The sequence below is a fragment of the Biomphalaria glabrata genome, chromosome 13 (genome assembly GCF_947242115.1).
Source record: "Biomphalaria glabrata chromosome 13, xgBioGlab47.1, whole genome shotgun sequence".
Classification (NCBI taxonomy): domain Eukaryota; kingdom Metazoa; phylum Mollusca; class Gastropoda; family Planorbidae; genus Biomphalaria; species Biomphalaria glabrata.
The window spans coordinates 28911729-28929829 of NC_074723.1; the positions used below are offsets into that span (position 1 = coordinate 28911729).

The window sequence follows — 18101 nt, forward strand, 5'->3', positions numbered from 1 at the left end:
AGCACAACTAACAATTTTTACCTTAAGTAAGGAACTCCTTAAAAGCAAAACCCTTATATGAACATTTTGTTAATAGCTAGGTCAGAGATTCCTAACTTTACCAAATTTGAGGATCTTTTATTGACAGTCCATGGTGATTATAGTCATCATGTTAAAATCAGAACTTTTGTCCTCTTAGCTTAAAGTGCATGTGTACTCCACACTTTTAAAATTAAAAAAGTACCATAGTAATTTTGAAAACATTGCTACTTTTTTTTTGTTATAATTGATCATTTATTTATGTGTATAAACTGTTTACTAGATCTGTAATTATCATAATTCATCTAGTGTTGCACTTATTAATGAATTTTAAATTAAGTGGATCCAGTGAAATGCAAATTAAGATTTAGCTATGTCTGAGTTTCAGATCTATTAACTTTGGCCTTTATTTTTGGAAAGATTTAATTTTATTCAGGATTCATATCATTCAGTGATTATTTAGAAGTCATTTAGTGTCATTTTTTCCCCCTCTATGTCTTACAGACTGAAAAGAGTTTCAACTCTTTAGATTCCTTTCAGAATGTTCATTTGTTAAGTATCAGAATAATTAGCACTGTCCAGAAGATGGTTTCTGATTTACAAAAGTAAATAGTTTGAAATCCCTAGCCCTGTACAACATACAACATATCCCCGTATGCATGCATACTCTTAAGAAAAACTGTTTAAAAAAATAATGAATTTATACCAAGTAGCATCTGCATAGAGCAAAAAAGATTTTAAAAAAAATTACTGCATTTATAATGCAAAATTTTTTGAAGGTTTCAAAGTTAGTTTACAAAGTCTTCATCACTACTGGGCTTTCTCAAAGACACATCATCCAATTGAATAGAATTAGAAGTGTATTTATTAATGGTTAACCCTTTTTTTCTCACTGTTTAGTTGAATTCAAGGATTTTATTGCTAAAGTATGACAAAACTCATGTCCTCTTCACTTTTCTGAACCAATTAAATATTTTCTTTCCTAACAAAGAAACATAGGCCTATGCAGCATGTAAGAACAAATGTAATTTTATGGCTACTTTTCTTTTGTGCTCGGTGCTTTGTCAGCATTCCAGGCACAAGAAAATACCAGGTGGTCTTAAGATAAAAAAAAACTTTCTAAGCACACTTGAATTTAAACTTGAATTGCGATACAATTGCTGTGATATCACAATGTTTAAATACATGTAACAATCTAAAAGTGAAACTTTCTATACACATACCCTTATTGTTCAAACAAGTGCTGACTTCACCATTTTACTATTATCTATCATAGATTCTTCCAACACCAGGCACAAGTACACAAATCTAGTCATGACAAGGATATTAATGTTAGAGTTGATAACAGATCTGCATTTATTTATTTCTCCTGTTAGCCTTTTACTGTTTCTAAACGATAAAGGGAAACACAAAATTATTTGAAGAAGATGCAAGATTGTTGATTTTCAGCTGAGGGGAATAAGATGAAAAACCAAATCCCCCCCCCCCTCCCATGTCAATTTTATGTTCTTTAATTGTTATTATCCTACATTGATTAATTTTGATGTCTTTCTTAGCATGAAGAGATCTATTATAAGACTAATTAAAATTTGTATTCTAGATTACTGCAAACATAAATATACTTTAAAAAAAAAAATCTTTTTTTTCTTTTAACCCATGCACATTTATTATTGACAATCATGTAATGTGTTGAAACAAAAATAGTGATAGAAACAGATTATGTCAATGTGTCTTCTTCTCTAATATACTGTCCAGTGTCTGCTTGATGAAAAACAACAATGGTCATTGGGTCACAATTTCTGCAGGCCAGCGTTGATTTTGCTGCTACGCCAAAACCCTGTAAATTAAAAGAAAATGTGTTAGCTTTTTTTAAAACATGAATTAAGAAGCTGAAAAAAAAAAGAAAAAAAAAGGTTTCAAGAAATAAGCACCAAATTATTTGGTTGAATAATGAAATAAAATAATTTAAGTATCTATAATCGAATAAACAAATGTCTAAAGAACTTGCTTTGTTACATTTTCTACTGAAATTGTGAGAACAAATTTATTCTAAATGCAGAAAAAAAATATTATCATTTTTGTCAGTCAGAATCCTAATTAAATTTGTCAAGGTGGTAGGGGAGGAGCCCTAGATTCTTGTTATAATTTAACTCTTGAACAAAAGTGTGGGATCATTGTATGATCCAACCTATAGAGGCACATACCAGTGGTAAGTCATTCATGTTATACACAATGACCCCCTGATACTGTTCTGTACTTTCTGTGATGCGTCCCAAGCCAGACTTCATGATGTGATGTCCATATAAGAATTGTTGCTCTGCACTGCTCTTGAGCCACACTTTATGCTACAACAAAAAAAAAATTGACTACAAATTATACAGGGAAAATTCCGACAGAGCAATAAAAGTTTTATATGACATTATTTTTTAATGGACTAAGATTTGACTTATTTTAAACACTTCTTGCAGCTAAAAAAGGAAAGAATCTGACATCACTTGAACAAACAAAAGGCAACTTACTAGCAAAAATCTTTCATTCTGGCTAGGAACCACAAGGTTCTATTTTTTTAGGCTCAAAAACTCACAAATTCTTGTTTTTTTTTTAATTTATCTAAGGGGAAGAACTATGCACTTACAAATATATATCACAACAATGTAGAAGTTATTGTCCTTAATTGATAGCAAACATAATTAATTGACTAATTTGTTAATTTTTAACTGATTCATGTTTTGTTAGGTACAATAAATAAATGTTTAAAGTTTCAACTTGACCAGAGAATGAGTGTGGGAGAAATAATTTGTACAATTATCTAAGGTGACCAAACCTTATATATTTAGCCATATCTGTAAGTACTTAAGGATTAATTTCCCTTGTTGATATAAAAAAAAAATAATTAACTGACAAATTTTTTTAAAATGATGTCTATGCCAATGAATAATTGTGCTATATTTTAACTTGATCTGAGAATGGATGTAGGAGAGATGAGTACAAACAGGACAGACAGAGTGAGTTGATAAAAGTTTTGTTAAAAGCAACTCAAAAGATTACCTTTGCATAAGGTGCCAGATAATCCAGTGCAGTTATGTGAAGGTGAAATTTTCCAGATTTTGTGAACTTGCCAAAACAAGAGCCAATGCTTACTAAACATTCACCTGCTGCAGAGCTGCCAATTTTCAACTGCTCTTCACTGTAAAAATTCAAACAGGCTTACAGTAGAGAAACTAATTTAATTGAAACAAGATTTACCATTTAGTATAAGTCAAGTATTATTCATTCAAAATAAATGAATTGGAAGTGAATATTAAATTCAAGATGGTGTCATAAGTAACAATTACTACAACTTACAGTCATATTACAAAACAAGAAACTAGCTCATATGGGTCTGTCCAGTATATTTATTATCCCCAGTCATTGCTGCCTGACTTAGTCAATGGTCAAGTCATCCAGATAAAGGATGAAAGCACCCCAAAAGTCATTCTCTATGGCCAATTAGCAACATATAAGAAGAAAATTGGTTGCCCTCTCCTCTATTATGACCTCCAGGAAGAGATGAAAAAAAACAAACAAAAAACTAACACCAACTCAACAGAAAAAGAATTGCTCCTTTAATATCCAAGAAGACATGTACCACTTATACCAGTGACATTCAAGGCAGAAAATTCTTCTACGGAATAGTCACAAGAGAAAGTGCTACATAATACTCAGTAGATATAGACTAGTTGTTCTAAAATTGAAGGGCAGCTTACTTTGATTTATTAGACAAGAATCAGGTAAATATTAGCAGTTTAAAGAATGGTTAAACTGTTAAAAAATAAACACCCCTGCTTTTCTACTTTTAACTTACTATAAAGCTATAGCATGGTGCCTGAGAGTTAAAGCTCTTGGCTTCCAAAATGAAATGCATGGAGTTCAAATCCAGGTGAAAATTGAGATAGCAAGCTTCAGGATTTTTTATTTGCCCCTGAGACTACCTAGTCAGGGAAAATAAAAGAAGATTGTCATTGTGTTGACCACATGATACCATTGTTAAACTGTTGGCCATAGAAGCATGAGCTTTACATCAACTTTATAAATCACATGTTCTATAAAGAGAAAATAAACACAAAACTCAAGACATATTCAATCATATTGAGTTACAGTTTTAAATTACCTCATATAATAAACTCTGTCTTTATGTAGTCTGAAGCAATAGGTTCCATCTTGTCTGTCTATTAAGAGCTTTATGTTTTCCCCAATGCTGAAATAAAAACATACAAAAATAAATTTCTAATTTACAAGTAGGTATCAAAGGCAATGAATAACATCTGAATATAGTCCGAAAATTAAAAATGAGTGCAGTGTTTCCCATGTCCAATCAAACCCAGTCGCAAGCTGTATATTTTTCCACATCTGATGTAGACAAGGCAGCTGGACACTGAAAGGTCTATTTAAATTTTCGTTGTATCTTTTGCGTCTGTGTTCTTCAAGAGCTTTTCTTTGGGTCTCACAGTCATTGTGAGAGCTCTCCAGTAGCTGCCAGTGAGCACAAAAGGCGCCTGATTTATCATTATGGCGCAACTTTGTTACATCGTTCTTTAAGCTCACCAAATAGTTGTTGGATAAATAGTGCTTCTGTACCGGCTTCCAGTAGTACTTGGTTAATTATAAGGTAGTCTTGCGGGATGGCTGCCTGGTCGTGTGTTTTGCATGCTGGACTTTCGTTCTGACTTATCAATGATTTCAGAGAGCACAACTATGGAGTTGGTCAGTCTGTCAAGGAGTATTCTAGCAAGTTTTTTCTTCCATAAAAGATAGTAAAATAATGCCATGGTAATTAGAGCATTTGGTCTTGTCACCTTTTTATATAGGGATCTGATTGTGGCATCATGAAGTTCAGGTGACATAGTACATTTGTCACAGCTAAAAGTGAAGAGTTCTGTTAACCTTTCCGTGACAGTAGCACCACCCATTTTAAAAACTTCTGCTGGAAGACTATCAGAGCAAGTCACTTTATGTCTTTTAAACTTCCTACTTGCCATTTTAAGCTCAACAAGACCTGGATGTATCGTTGAGTTCCCTTTCCACTGTTTCCTTTGAAATGTCAGCAAGAGACTTCTCACAGAGACAACTCTTTTGCCACTAAAAGCAAACTATAGTGCTCAGTCCAGTGGTTAAGTATGTCAGCCTTTTTGGTAAACAAGACGAGACAAGCAATAGTTCTTATAAGGCAACATAGTCTGGAATGTTGGGCCATAGGCAGAACTGAGTGATTCAAAGAGAGCGTATGGACGTATGTCTCGCAGGTGTCTCCTGCAACTGCGTAAGTTTGTATGTTTTCTGAGAGATACCGTCACCAATTCATTTTTTAATTTGTGAAATTACACCTGCAGAGTATTACACAAGGTTCTGTACAGAGATTTGTTTTCAATGCTGTAAGCACAAAACAGTAGTGAGTGCATTTTCTTAATGAATAACTCTTAGATTGCTGTGTTGTTCTCTTAGAATTAGTCTCGAATTAGTCTCTGTTGGGCCTAATGCAATTGCCCACTGCCTTGGGTGTTGATTCCAAGAGTGTCTTTTTTAACTGGCTCCTGTTTGCCTCTGGGTAAATTTACTTGGGCTTTCCGAGCTCATAGAATAGACTCTAGACTATGATAGTAAATTGATAGTTACTATAATGATTAGATCTAAATTAATCTAGAATAGATCTAGATCTACTAACTCTATTATTTGTATACTCACTCTAGTATTTGTATACAACATCTATCTTTAATATTTTAAAGTTTATATGTACTTATTATAACTAGTCAGAGGTGTAGCTAGCCATGTGCAGGTGGTGCGGGCTGCACAGGGCATCAAGTGTATAGGGGCATCAAACTAAGGATAAACTTTCTCAGTAAAAACAACACAGAGTACATACACAAACAAAGACAAACTACTTTACTAGAAAAGTTAATCTACTGTGTTCTTTCTTAAATTTAAGCTGTAGACCAGGTTAAATCAAATTTACTATATTTTTTCACATCTCGCAAGGTAACGCAATTTTACAATCCCACTTTCTTTTGAGGCACATGGTAGACGTTACTTCATTGGTCAGTAGCTGGTTTCATTTAGAGCTTTTAAATATAGGTCTACCTCTAGATCTAGATAAATGACATAGTCTATTGTCATTTCACTATGATTCTTCTTAGTTTCAGACATTTTGATAAGAATTAGATTCTCCTGCTTTTTTGTAAATTCAAATTACCAATGATCAATGACAGTGATATCAATATTTTTTATTCAAATGATTTTTAACGTGTTTCTTTTTCATCACTAATTAGTTAGTTGCTCAAGACTGAAAAGTCCAGTTGGCGCTAGCTCAGACTGAGTTCTCACTGAGAAATTGTCATCTAGATCTAGGCATTTAACTTCATTCAATGAGTAATGAGAGCTGTCTCCAAACATTTGCCTATTTATTCTCTATAAAATAACAACAACAAACAAACAAATATAATATAAGATCATTTTTATTGATGTCCAAAACTGGCGGTTTTGAAATAAATTTTGATACAAACAAACACCTGGTTCCTATTATAATTTTTCATTTATCGAATCAAACAACTTATTTTATTATAAATTCTTAAATAAACTACTCAATTTTTGGATTTTTTTGACCGTACTTTCATTACTTTGTCTTTGGACAGTTTGGACACCTCAAAACTGTATCAATTGTACCTAATGTTAAGATTACGTTGTCATGGATAATGACGGGATACAAATTCTTTAGTCTTTCATTGACATCATGATCATCACGATTCATTCAACATTCATCGATTCATTTCATGTCTGCTCGAGTCAAGAGTGAAGGCTCAAACTCAAGAAGTCAAGCTCAAAATTTTGATTTTCTGAGTCTGATCAGTTTGGCTGGAAGCCGGGCTGCTGAAGTTAAAATCAATTCTACAAGCAGAATATAGATCTAGATCTTAAATTGTGTATCTATCAAATATAGACCTCAAAAGAACTTACTATTTGGAAAGTTTGTCGAAAAAAGTATTGGTCTCCTCTTGTGTCAAAGGCCGCATGGTAAAAAATTGCTACAAAAACAAACAGCCATCAAAGTAGGGGTATCACTCTAATTTCATATTACATTTTAACAGGGTAGTTTCCCTTTTAGAAAAAAAAAAATCCCGTTGTTAAGGATAACAAACAATATGGGCCTTCAAGGCTCAAAACATTTGGCGTGTAGATCTAAAGTTCTAAACTGCTGCATTGGTCATAATGTAATAATCTTTAGGGTTATTCTATAGATCTGGATCAAAGTCTAAATAGTGATAATTTAAGTCAACTCCTCGGAGCTCTATCTAGTAGCAAAATGTTGGACAAAGAAAAATGCCAACGTTAAATCCCAAAGTGGAATTAGTAGCCAGTGTCGGTATGAATGCGCTTCATGTTCCAAGCGTGGGTAAACTTCGATCAGTAGAGCCTCAGCTCACTACACTTTTTCATATGAATGAATTGTCTTATATTCATCGTGCAGATGGGTCAAAGTTGGCTCCCTATCCACCGTTATTACTTCGTAACTTCAATGGCGCTGAAGTACGAGAAAATGGTTATTATATGGATGCAGATCTATTGAATGCTAAAATAAAATTGTTGAGAACATCTGAAAGCTCTGGGCATAGAATACCCCAAGGAAAAGAAAGTCATCAGGTCTTTAAAGAAGTGCACCAGCATAAAGTGTTCTCAGTACCTGATAAAACAAAAGATGATATAGCAGAGACAGTTGCAACAACACATAAAAGGTTGATCAGAAAAAATAGTTGTAAGTATTTGATACTGCACATTGTGTAGAACTGTATTTGACATATTATATTATCTTTTTTATGTATATATATATATATAGTTCATTCATAAAGGTTTGAGGATGGCCAGGCACTGAGGGCTTGGCACTGCGGTTTTGTGTCTCCTCGTGTAGCTGGTGAGACCTATGTGAGCCCAGAATGTTCAGCTGCACACATGACACTGGGCATATTATTAGTGCTGGAGCCTGTGTCAGTAGTCTTTATTTTATTCTCTGGCTCTTTTCTTATTTTATGTAACAATGTCTTAAATGTGTTTGGGTCAAAGTTAAACAATTAAACAGTTCTAGTTAACCGAAGAATTTCCATTTTTAGGAAATAAAAATTGTATGCAATCAAATTCAGCATCTGGTTGTTGTTGTTTTTTTGTAAAAATGCATTCCATCCATCTCAGTGGCACTACAAAATACATTATTTGCTAGTAATACTTAATGATAGAAACAAATTCAGTGTATTGGGGCATGATGACATTGTATGTTTAGATTGTAAAAATATGATTTGTTTTACAAGTTTCTGATATTCCTTCAGAAATTAAGTTTATTACGTCTTAGAGGGGCAACCATATTTTGTCACTGTCAGCCCCTCAAACAAATATTCATGACCTGATATGACACTCGATTAGGGTGCTAAGGCCACCTCTGTTCAAACTTGGAATGCAGTCCGAAGCACATACTACATTACCACGCAGCCATCTAATGATATAAAAACTTGTGCTATGTATATTTTTTAACAATAATTTTACAATCTACAGTTTGCTATTTGCTTTTTATACATGTTTTAGTAGTTCTCTTTATATATTTTATAATAGCTATGTTTATTTCAGCCTCCCAAAAAGTTTCTGGACATGAAAAACTGTGCACACTTGACAATATTTATGCTCAAAAAACATCAACAACTCTTCCTGTCAAAAGTTCAAAAATGAACAGATTAAACAGAAAAAATGCTGAAGTTTTTCATAAAGAGAGACTCGATGCTTTCTCAGCACTGTGTAAAGGGATTAGTCTGCATGATAAAAACATCCACTCGAATTATGGGAAAAGTTTTCCACTTAGTCATCAGTCAAAGTCCTCTAAACAGCCTCTTTCTCAGGTCAGCTCGAACAATACAGTGACCTCTGGAGACAGTGAGAGTCGTCAAAGTGCAGAGGTGTTATCTAATTATGGCCAGAGAAGAAAGTCCATGTCAAGGGAGGTTGGAAAAAAGACAACGAAGGTGTTCCTCTCTGAGAAGCAGTCAGGAGTTATCACTGATTGTGGCATGTGCGTACCTTGTGCACCTCCAGCCACTCCAACACCAGGTAAACAAAATATATTATAAACAAGTTCTGAGTTATCTGTTTATATCTGTGCCCTGTCTTCAGTAGAACTACATGTATTTTTTTCTGCCCTTGACAGGACTTAGGCCCCATCAAATTTTTTTCATTATTTTATTAGCTTGCTAGACATGATGGAATAATTTTCTTAGTAAGCTTATTAAGATTTTAAAACTTACTGTACCTGTATACCAGGTACACAGACAAGAGAAATAGGCTAACTCCTAATCATAAGAATTTCCTATCTCATTTTTATTTGGCATCATCAGGAAAAGTCAATTTTTTTTTTTTGCTTTGGTCTTTTTAGTTGAAACAACATATATATATATTCCTAATGTGTCCACAGAGCAATTAAAGAGAACAGAATATGTACCATCACTTCAAGATATCAAAGTTAGTCAAATTTTTCTATTGTACTTTTTTAAAAGTTAATTTCTTAAATCATATTGCTATTTGGTCAGTGAAACAAACATTTAGATTTCACAATAGAAGTAATGTTTTACACACGACACTATATTTTCCTTAGGCACAAAGACTTGTCCGTCAAAGACTTCATATTATTGAAGAAAATGAATGCAAAAGAGAAAGAAAAAAACAAGAAACTCAGAATTTAGGTTTTCAAAAAACTATGGTTGAGATGAGACAGGATTTGAAGAAAATGCAAAGAAGAGAGGTACATAATCTTACACAAATTTCCATAGATCAGGGGAAAGTCAAACTAGACTCAAAACTGGTGTATGTTAATCAGTGAATTAAATTCTGCTAAGGTGTTTGGTTTTTCTGGCTGATTCAGGCAACCATTTATGTTATAAAATTACAGGCTTTATTTTAAAGGAATTTCATGAGTCAATCTAGTCATGCAAGTTAATGTTATTTTGGGAGGAAAAACTTAATATCATCTGCCCCATAGGTCGCAAGGTCTGAAAGGGAAACATTACTTTACCATACCATTATGTAGTTTAAAAAAAAGTGCTATTAGCATATATATTTATATTCATTTACAATCTTAAATTATTGGTCCTTATTAAAGCTTCCTCATTCCAAGCATTGTTTTTACTAAAATGTTGATTGGTATCTTAGCCAGTGCAGTTAACCCATTTTCAGCCCCGTTAAACCCTTACAAACACACATTATTGATGCTTCATAAATATTTTCATTTCATTTTACCTGTATTTCTTATGCACTATTTTTTTTCAACAGATCTATGCTTTGAATAAAGTCATGACAGACCTAGAGAATTACAACTTTCAACAATTTATGGACAATATGAATGCTCCTGATTTTTAAGTCTTTCACTTAAGTAATTGCTGAATACTTTATTGTACATGCCAGTATTTTGCACTGAGAGCTAGAATCTTTTCTTTTAGTTATACAATTTACTGCTGATATTACATTTTACATTGATGTAAAATTACTTCATTTACTGCTGAATACAATGGTACCTTGTTGTGCAGATGTTGAGTCTGAAAAAGTAAAAGCATTATGTCATCCTGTTTATAACCATCTCTTCAAGCTGCTTAATGGCACTCATGCTCAATTTATTTATATCTTTATAACAGTATTTAACAAGTACATTCTGTAATAATGAGGCATTAAAAAAGTGAGCAAAATTAGTGCTCACAGTTGTCAAGGAAACATTTCGAAAAAAAAAAAGCACTGAAAGTAAAAATATTTAAGGAAGCAATCTTATTTATATTTTCATGATTCTCTCATTTAATCAGATTTTGTGAGATTGTTTCAAAGGGGCAAAGCAAAAACCTGAGTATATTTAAAGGGATACTTAATGAATTCATTGGTTTTATCATAGGTGACCTATTTATTTTTCAGAAGTAAAATTAAATGCCAAGATAAATTTTTTATAAGCCACTTGGTTCCACTTTCTAATTCCAGATCCAGGTTTAAGTTAAATAGTATCCTTCTTTAATATACAAATCATATTGTACTTAATTTTTTAAATAATTCTATTGAATGTGTATGTTTGTTATAAAAAGTGGTTTAGTACAGATTGTATAACTGTGCAATCTTGGATTATATATTTCAGAATAATGTCATTTAATCTGAAATTGTGTGTGCCACATTAACAGCAAATCCTCTTAGCAATAAAATATTGAACATTATTTTTTCCTACACACATGAATTAACATTCTATTTTGTTGAGAATGTGAGACCTAGATTTTCAAGATGAAGTGAAGGGTAAATAATATATAGGGTAAATCTGATTTTTTTTTCATTTGTACATTTTATTCCTACATATCTGATACTGGTACTCCAATATAGAAAAAAAAATATTTTTTTTTTATATGAATGAAGTAATATTTTTATTACAATAGTAACAAATTTTTGTGAATTCCTTAATTGCTGTGACTATACATGTCTACAAAAACAAATCATTTTTATGTTACAAATTTAAAAAAAAAGGTTGATAAACAATAATCTTTCAGCTAATCAAGCACAGTTCTATCCTCTTGCATTTGGCAAAACTATACATCTGTGGACCTCTGTGAAAAAAAAAAAAGCTTTGGTTTAAAACGTACTTGTAGTATAAAGTTGATTTATCACTGTTTAAGAAAAGGGTGATGTCACAATGTAATGTTTAATGCATTGTGTATTTGACATTGTAGATATATCAAATGGAATATAGTTGACATATCAAATAGAATAATCAAACAGTTACTTTGGCCACCGTGCGGCACTCAGGTCAATTAGCTCTGACAAGAGGAATTTGATAGTGGCTTAAAAAAAAATCAACTTGTTATAATTACTTAACCAAATGTTAATAAATAAAAAGTCAAGATATTCAATAAGCTTAATACCTAATTACCTGAAATTGTTTATAAATAAAATGTTTGATCAGCAGATCTGATGATTTATAAATAGCTAACAGAAGCAATGTTGTGTATAGTATTCAGTCATCACATCATGGTCCAGACTGTCTTTAGATCTGAGGAAAAAACAAACTTTATTTTATTCTACTGTAACAATTAGCTGTTCATATAATTTTAATTTGAAAAAAAAAGACCATCTTCAGAAGTACTGAAACAAAATTGAAAGTTTCAAATATCATCTGGCTTTAACTAAGAAACCCTAACTAATCTAGAGGTTTGGATATAAGCAGCTCTCAAGGCAACAAATCGAGCTGTATTAAAATTAAAGCTAGTTTCTTATTAAAAATTAAAGGAAGCATAATTCAAAGTAAGAAGAGGAAAAGCCTTAAAAGGGTTCAAGTGTGGGGTAAATATTGCCAAAAGCTTACAACAGAGTCTGGGAGCACATGAGGTGCACTGACTGATCTTTCTGTGTTGTAGAGTTATCCTGACCTGAACAAGCTATAATAGCACTGCAAAGAATTGCCCCTTCAATTTCTACAGTGGGGAGAAATTGGAGTTCTTGTTCTTTACAGCTGTTCTGAACTTGCATATACTGATTTGACAGATTGTCACTTACTCTTGACTTTAAGCTTTTTCCCCACGATGTTTAGGATTTGAGATCAAAAGGGAGCTTAAGAGATAAACTCAATTTGATAATTGGGTCTGGTAATATGTTATATTATGTTTAAATATATTTGACAATTTTATATTAAGAAGGAATGGGATTTTGAGGGGGGGGGGGGGATCATAGCACATCAGAAATGTATCCACATATCAACAGGTGAACACAAATTTAATTCCAAAACAAACAAAAAATGTAGGTTTAGTTCAAGAAATTATTTTTTTTAAATATTGCAACATAATGTAATGTGAATACAAATGTGAAGCTTAGTGCTGTAACAATTAATAAACGTATTAATGTAGTGAATCATCTATATTTGAAATTGTAAATATACAATATCAAATAAAAAAATTAAACACATTTACTCTTGCCACCTTGCGGCACTCAGGTCAATTAATTCTGACAAGAGGAATTTGATAGTGGCTTTTTAGTACTGGTATTATGAAACCATAAACCTTTCCTTTCACCATTGGGAGTTTTATTCCAATATAAATTTATTTTAAAAACAAATTAGAAAGCTTTTTTTTTAGAAGCCTGCTAATTTTGTTTCCATACAAAATGATAGTTTAAATAAAACCCTTTTAGAAAAATAAATTTTTAAAATATTTAAAATATTTAAAAAATAATTTTGACTTTCTCACCTATCTGCAATGTCAGGACATTGTTCACTTCTCAAATGTGTAATTTACATTTCTCCCTCTTTCAGCCTTCCATTTTATGTTCTTGCCAGGAAACCACATGATCTTAACCTGTATTTTTGTGCAGGGCTTTTACAAGAGTAGATTTGAGATGCCTAAGCCTCATATAAGACATCAGTAACACTGAGTCTCATGATTTTCTGTACCCACATCCTTGTTTTTTAAAAAATGTAACAAAAAAATGTTAAGTCAATTTATTAAATTAAGAGAATTAAGTAAACAGAAGAGTAAAATGTTAAGTACTAACAATAAATAAAACATATATAATACTCAGAATATATGAATAGATATATATATAAATAATATACATACAGATTTATAAACTATTCATAGTAGGCCTATATAAATACTAGTTCTATTATCTATACCTTCTGGGTGCTAAACTTGGACCTCCTAATAAAGATTATATAGATAAGATCTATAACTATAATTCTATATAGATCTATATCTAAAAACTTGTCTCACTAGGCCTCTTGGCTCAAGTCCAAGTAAACAAGGATTGCAAAAAATCTATTCTTAAGAGCATGGCTTAGAAAACCCTTGTCCAGTACCTGGAGGAATACAACAGTTTACAATGACGGTTTAACTAGTAACTAGTCAACTCATCTTGTTGATAACCTTTGTTTTTGGTGGGGTGGTACAAATTTATTGACTTAGACGTCTTAGAATCTAGTTGTCTACTATAGACTATAAACACTCTAGTAACTAGTACCATCACCGTGTGCAGAAGCTAGCAATTAGATCTAGATCTAATAATTATGTGGCTGAAATGGTAGCTATTAAAAATTTAATATGCAGTAGAATTCATTGAGGAAAGAATCAAAGAAAAGCCAGGACCAGTATCTAGGAGCTGTTTACTTAAGTTTACTTGATTCCTTATCAGAAAGTTATCAATCAAATCAATGTTAATACACATTTACACTGCACTAGAGTTAGTAAGAGTGCCACAGTCCACAGTCGACACTGCGACAGGGAAATGTTCAAACCAAACTATTCAAATTCAGTCTTTTGAAACACTCACACTCTGTCACTGGTCAACACTGAGCACTGTCTTTACATATTACAAGAGATGTTCTAGATTATATCTAGAGGTAGATCTATACGTTGCCCTTGAACGGAGACTTACATGCATAACACAGCATCTCATCTCACTCCAAAAAAGGTCATCACACGTGGCTAAACTAAAACCTTCCCTTCCACTTTGCATGTTCATGAAGTCTGAAATGAAGAACTAGAGTCTAGCTTTTTTTATCTGGGTCTTAGGAGAGAAAAATACCCAGATTAAAATCTTTCAGGAAACTGACACGCATATCTAAATCAGCGAGTCTCAAACCCCTCCCTCCCCTTGGACGTGCTATATATGAAAAAAAAAAAAAGGGGGGGGGGGTGTGCACTTTTTTTTTCAGGGGACAAAAAAACGTTATTTTATTTGGTTTGTAATTATAAATTCATCTTTGAATGCTGATATCATTTGTATTTTGTAAAATGTTTTACATGTTTCAGATGTTCCTTCAGATAATTGCATCCTAGCCCAAACATGACAACGGGGGATGAAGGCGGGAAGGGTTCAAACCTTCGAGAACACCGAAAAACAGTCCCTGGTGCATACCACAGGACTGGGCAGACATCCCCCATTTTACCCTATGCTGAATGCAATACGATTGATTCTAAAGGTTTTTAAGAGGACATTTCAATAACCTACGAGTCTGGTCAAAGAAAAAAAAATGGCAGCCGATACTGAGTGTGAGAGAGGCAGGGCCTATGTAATGTCCTCGAATGTCACAAGATCACGTAGGCTTGGTGTAGCGAGCCTTTCTTGTGTTTGTGTGTTTATTATTATTTTATTTTATTTTTTATCATAAAGATATCAGATGATCAGACCATGTCAAGGTGTTTATAAAAATTTCGACCATTCTGGCATGAAAATATAGGGTTTTGAGTCTCTCGTGAAATCGGTATTAATTGTTATAACTTGGAAATGATTTAAAATACGTTTCTGAACTTAATAATTTAATTTTGTAAATATTTGTAATAAGATATTATGTAGCCAATTTAAAAAAATGATACATAGCCTATCTATGTTTAGTATTTTTGTCTTCAAAAGAACAATAGCTATGTTTGCCCATAGATTTGAGACCAATATTTGTTGTGTACATTTTCAGAATCGTGGGTGGTGGAGGGAGAGGGAGAATTTGAAAATCCCCTCGGGCCTCCACTTTAGGGTGGCCTGAAATGAGTGTGTTTTTTTTTTACATTAAATATTACGCAAAATGCATGGGCACCCAAAGAGGTCACCCCCCCCCCAGACCCCCAAATGATGGCAAATTCCTAGCTACGCCACTGATATATTGTTATGTCCCTAACTAACATTATAATAATGTGTATTTGGGGGTGGGAATTGTCAAAAATGAAACAATGATGCATTTTTTTCAACAGTAATTTTTTTTTAAATTTATGGTATCTTCAACTAAAAAAGATAAAACTGATGAGTGTCATCCTGTGCATTTCGAACACCTCGTCTATTTACATGTTTCGTACGTCCTTCAAATTTGAAGATTTCATTATCCAAATCTTATGGGAGATGATGGTGGGCATCATGGGCGTAGTCAGGATTTTTTTTCGGGGGGGGGGGTTTTTTCAACAGTAATTTTTTTTTTAATTTATGGTATCTTCAACTAAAAAAGATAAAACTGATGAGTGTCATCCTGTGCATTTCGAACACCTCGTCATTTTTTTCAACAGTAATTTTTTTTTTAATTTATGGTATCTTCAACTAAAAAAGATAAAACTGATGAGTGTCATCCTGTGCATTTCGAACACCTCGTCTATTTACATGTTTCGTACGTCCTTCAAATTTGAAGATTTCATTATCCAAATCTTATGGGAGATGATGGTGGGCATCATGGGCGTAGTCAGGATTTTTTTTCGGGGGGGGGGGTTGGGGCGGGATTTCCCCCCCCCCCGCGAAAAAAATTTATATGTATTTATGTGTGTGTGTACATAATTTTTTTTATTACATTCTGACCCTTCAATCTTTCGGAAGACGTTTATTGTGCCCTAGAATAGGTTCTCCCACGAGTTAGTGGAAAAATTGTAGATTCCCCGCCATTACTAGCAAGGGGGGTCTGGGGGAGCGCTAGGAGCTCCCCCAGCGCGGGGCGAAGCACTATTTCTTGACTTGACGCCACTCATTCATGGAGGTCCTCATGGCAGGTGGGAAGAGGCTTCAGACATTACAAGTGACAGATTTTTATGGAAACAGCTTGACGTCAAATGCTCCAAACGGCGCGGGAGGGTCTAAGTTAGTAAGAATAGCACATATTAGGTTTTTGAAATAAAACTTTTTAATAGCAGGAAAATGCAGTGTAGATACCTCAGAATATGCATTTTGTTGGCTTTCAATACCAGAAATAGTGCTTGAACCCCAAACCCAATCCCCTGGCTACGCCCATGGTGGGCATGCAGGATTCGAACCCAGAAAATCGAGACTACAGTCCAGAGCGCCCTCCCCCAGACCCCCTTGTTGGCAATGGCAGGGAGTCTACAATTTTTCCACCAACTCCAGGAAGAACCTATTCTAAGGTACAATAAACTTCTTCCGAAAGAATGAAGGGTCAGAATGTAATTAAGATTAATTATGTACACACACACACCCACCCACGCACGCATACACACACACATTTTTTTTCTCAGTTTTCTCCCCCCCCCCCAAAAAAAAAAAAATCCTGGCTACGCCCATGATCTGTACTCTGCAGTTTTTGTAGCGTTTACTCTCAGACTTTTATATTTTCTTTTCAGCCTCAGCGTTCAGTGTCTAACTTTTACAACCATGTTGGAGTTAGAGCATTACACTGTTTGTCATTCTGATAAAAAGTTTGTACACGTTATTTCTCCCACACCCAATCTAGGATCAAGCTGAAATTTTGCACAATTTTTTCTTTTACTAACAACACAAGAATCAATAAAAAAAAAGAATTAGTTTATTAACTATTTGTAATTAATTATTTTGTTTAGTATCTCAAACAAGGGAAAGAAATTGTACTTGACTGAAGTGGTGGTATAAGCTGAATTAGTCCCCTTTATAGGTCTTCATTTGAAGCTTAGTGAACACAACCATGAAATAGAAACAATAGATAACTATACAATCTTCCACGTTCATACACTCTTCGCTAGCAGAGTGGTTACCGTGTTGGCTTGAGAAGCCATTAAATACATTTAAGATAACTAAGGAAGAAGCTGGAGCACTTGAACAAATTTGTTCTAGCGTAAGAGTAGGGAATAAGAAATGTGCCTCTAGCATCATACAAGGTTATAGTGGAACTACTGGCGATGGTAAAATATGATGTAACAGAGGTGACCCACGCAAACGCTTTAAAGATCAGCATAGGCGCCAACTTGCATTAGCTGAGATGGAAGAGAGCACCTGGCTGCATGTGGCCTCGGAACGAGACAGCTGTAGGTCACAAAGGCCGAAGGATACACATTTGAAACCAAAAGAAAATCCGCTGTCGAGGACAGACGCAGACGGCGAAAAGAAAATCTTAATCGACCACCGGCCGACAATGGTTATGCTTACACTGGAGGTGGCAAAATATGTAGGTCGCAGCTGGGGCTTCGTAGTCATGGGAAATACTGCATTTCTCATTAATCTTCGGACTCGAAGACAAGCCTTACTTTTATTATTATTATATAGATATATGTCTAGTATATAGATTTATATATTTATAACACCTATAGATCTATATAGTCTATATCTATATCTAT

At 33.7% G+C, this 18101-nt stretch overlaps 2 protein-coding genes and 1 long non-coding RNA gene across 3 annotated transcripts; 1 reads left to right on the plus strand and 2 right to left on the minus strand.

Moving 5' to 3' along the window:
- Positions 1–55: 55 nt before the first annotated feature.
- LOC106070323 (60S ribosome subunit biogenesis protein NIP7 homolog) lies at positions 56–7150 on the minus strand. The gene is made up of 5 exons (XM_013230200.2): positions 7006–7150; positions 4169–4255; positions 3067–3205; positions 2223–2363; positions 56–1855 (listed from the first exon to the last, which is right to left on the minus strand). Exons 1-5 carry the CDS (start codon positions 7059–7061, stop codon positions 1736–1738), a joined length of 543 nt encoding a protein of 180 aa, XP_013085654.1. The 5' UTR covers positions 7062–7150; the 3' UTR covers positions 56–1735.
- A 14-nt stretch (positions 7151–7164) lies between these two features.
- LOC106070322 (uncharacterized) lies at positions 7165–11279 on the plus strand. Its single transcript, XM_013230198.2, has 5 exons — positions 7165–7801; positions 8662–9135; positions 9497–9543; positions 9677–9823; positions 10351–11279. Exons 1-5 carry the CDS (start codon positions 7369–7371, stop codon positions 10435–10437), a joined length of 1188 nt encoding a protein of 395 aa, XP_013085652.2. The 5' UTR covers positions 7165–7368; the 3' UTR covers positions 10438–11279.
- Positions 11280–11420: 141 nt separating this feature from the next.
- LOC106070324 (uncharacterized) lies at positions 11421–14613 on the minus strand. Its single transcript, XR_001218239.2, has 4 exons — positions 14464–14613; positions 13281–13490; positions 11972–12091; positions 11421–11648 (listed from the first exon to the last, which is right to left on the minus strand). It is a non-coding gene; the product is annotated as an uncharacterized LOC106070324 (long non-coding RNA).
- Between the last annotated feature and the right edge of the window lie 3488 nt (positions 14614–18101).

What these genes read in the sequence shown, in the direction of transcription:
- LOC106070323 (XM_013230200.2), bottom strand. Translation starts at nt 7,061, where the DNA reads ATGCGGCCTTTGACACAAGAGGAGACCAATACTTTTTTCGACAAACTT. An exon ending in GACAGAGTTTATTATATGAG is followed by an intron (nt 3,206 to 4,168) that starts GTAATTTAAAAC and finishes GAATTTTTACAG; the next exon opens with TGAAGAGCAGTTGAAAATTG. An exon ending in ATCTGGCACCTTATGCAAAG is followed by an intron (nt 2,364 to 3,066) that starts GTAATCTTTTGA and finishes TTTTTGTTGTAG; the next exon opens with CATAAAGTGTGGCTCAAGAG.
- LOC106070322 (XM_013230198.2), top strand. Translation starts at nt 7,369, where the DNA reads ATGCCAACGTTAAATCCCAAAGTGGAATTAGTAGCCAGTGTCGGTATG. An exon ending in GTTGATCAGAAAAAATAGTT is followed by an intron (nt 7,802 to 8,661) that starts GTAAGTATTTGA and finishes TGTTTATTTCAG; the next exon opens with CCTCCCAAAAAGTTTCTGGA. An exon ending in CATCACTTCAAGATATCAAA is followed by an intron (nt 9,544 to 9,676) that starts GTTAGTCAAATT and finishes TATTTTCCTTAG; the next exon opens with GCACAAAGACTTGTCCGTCA.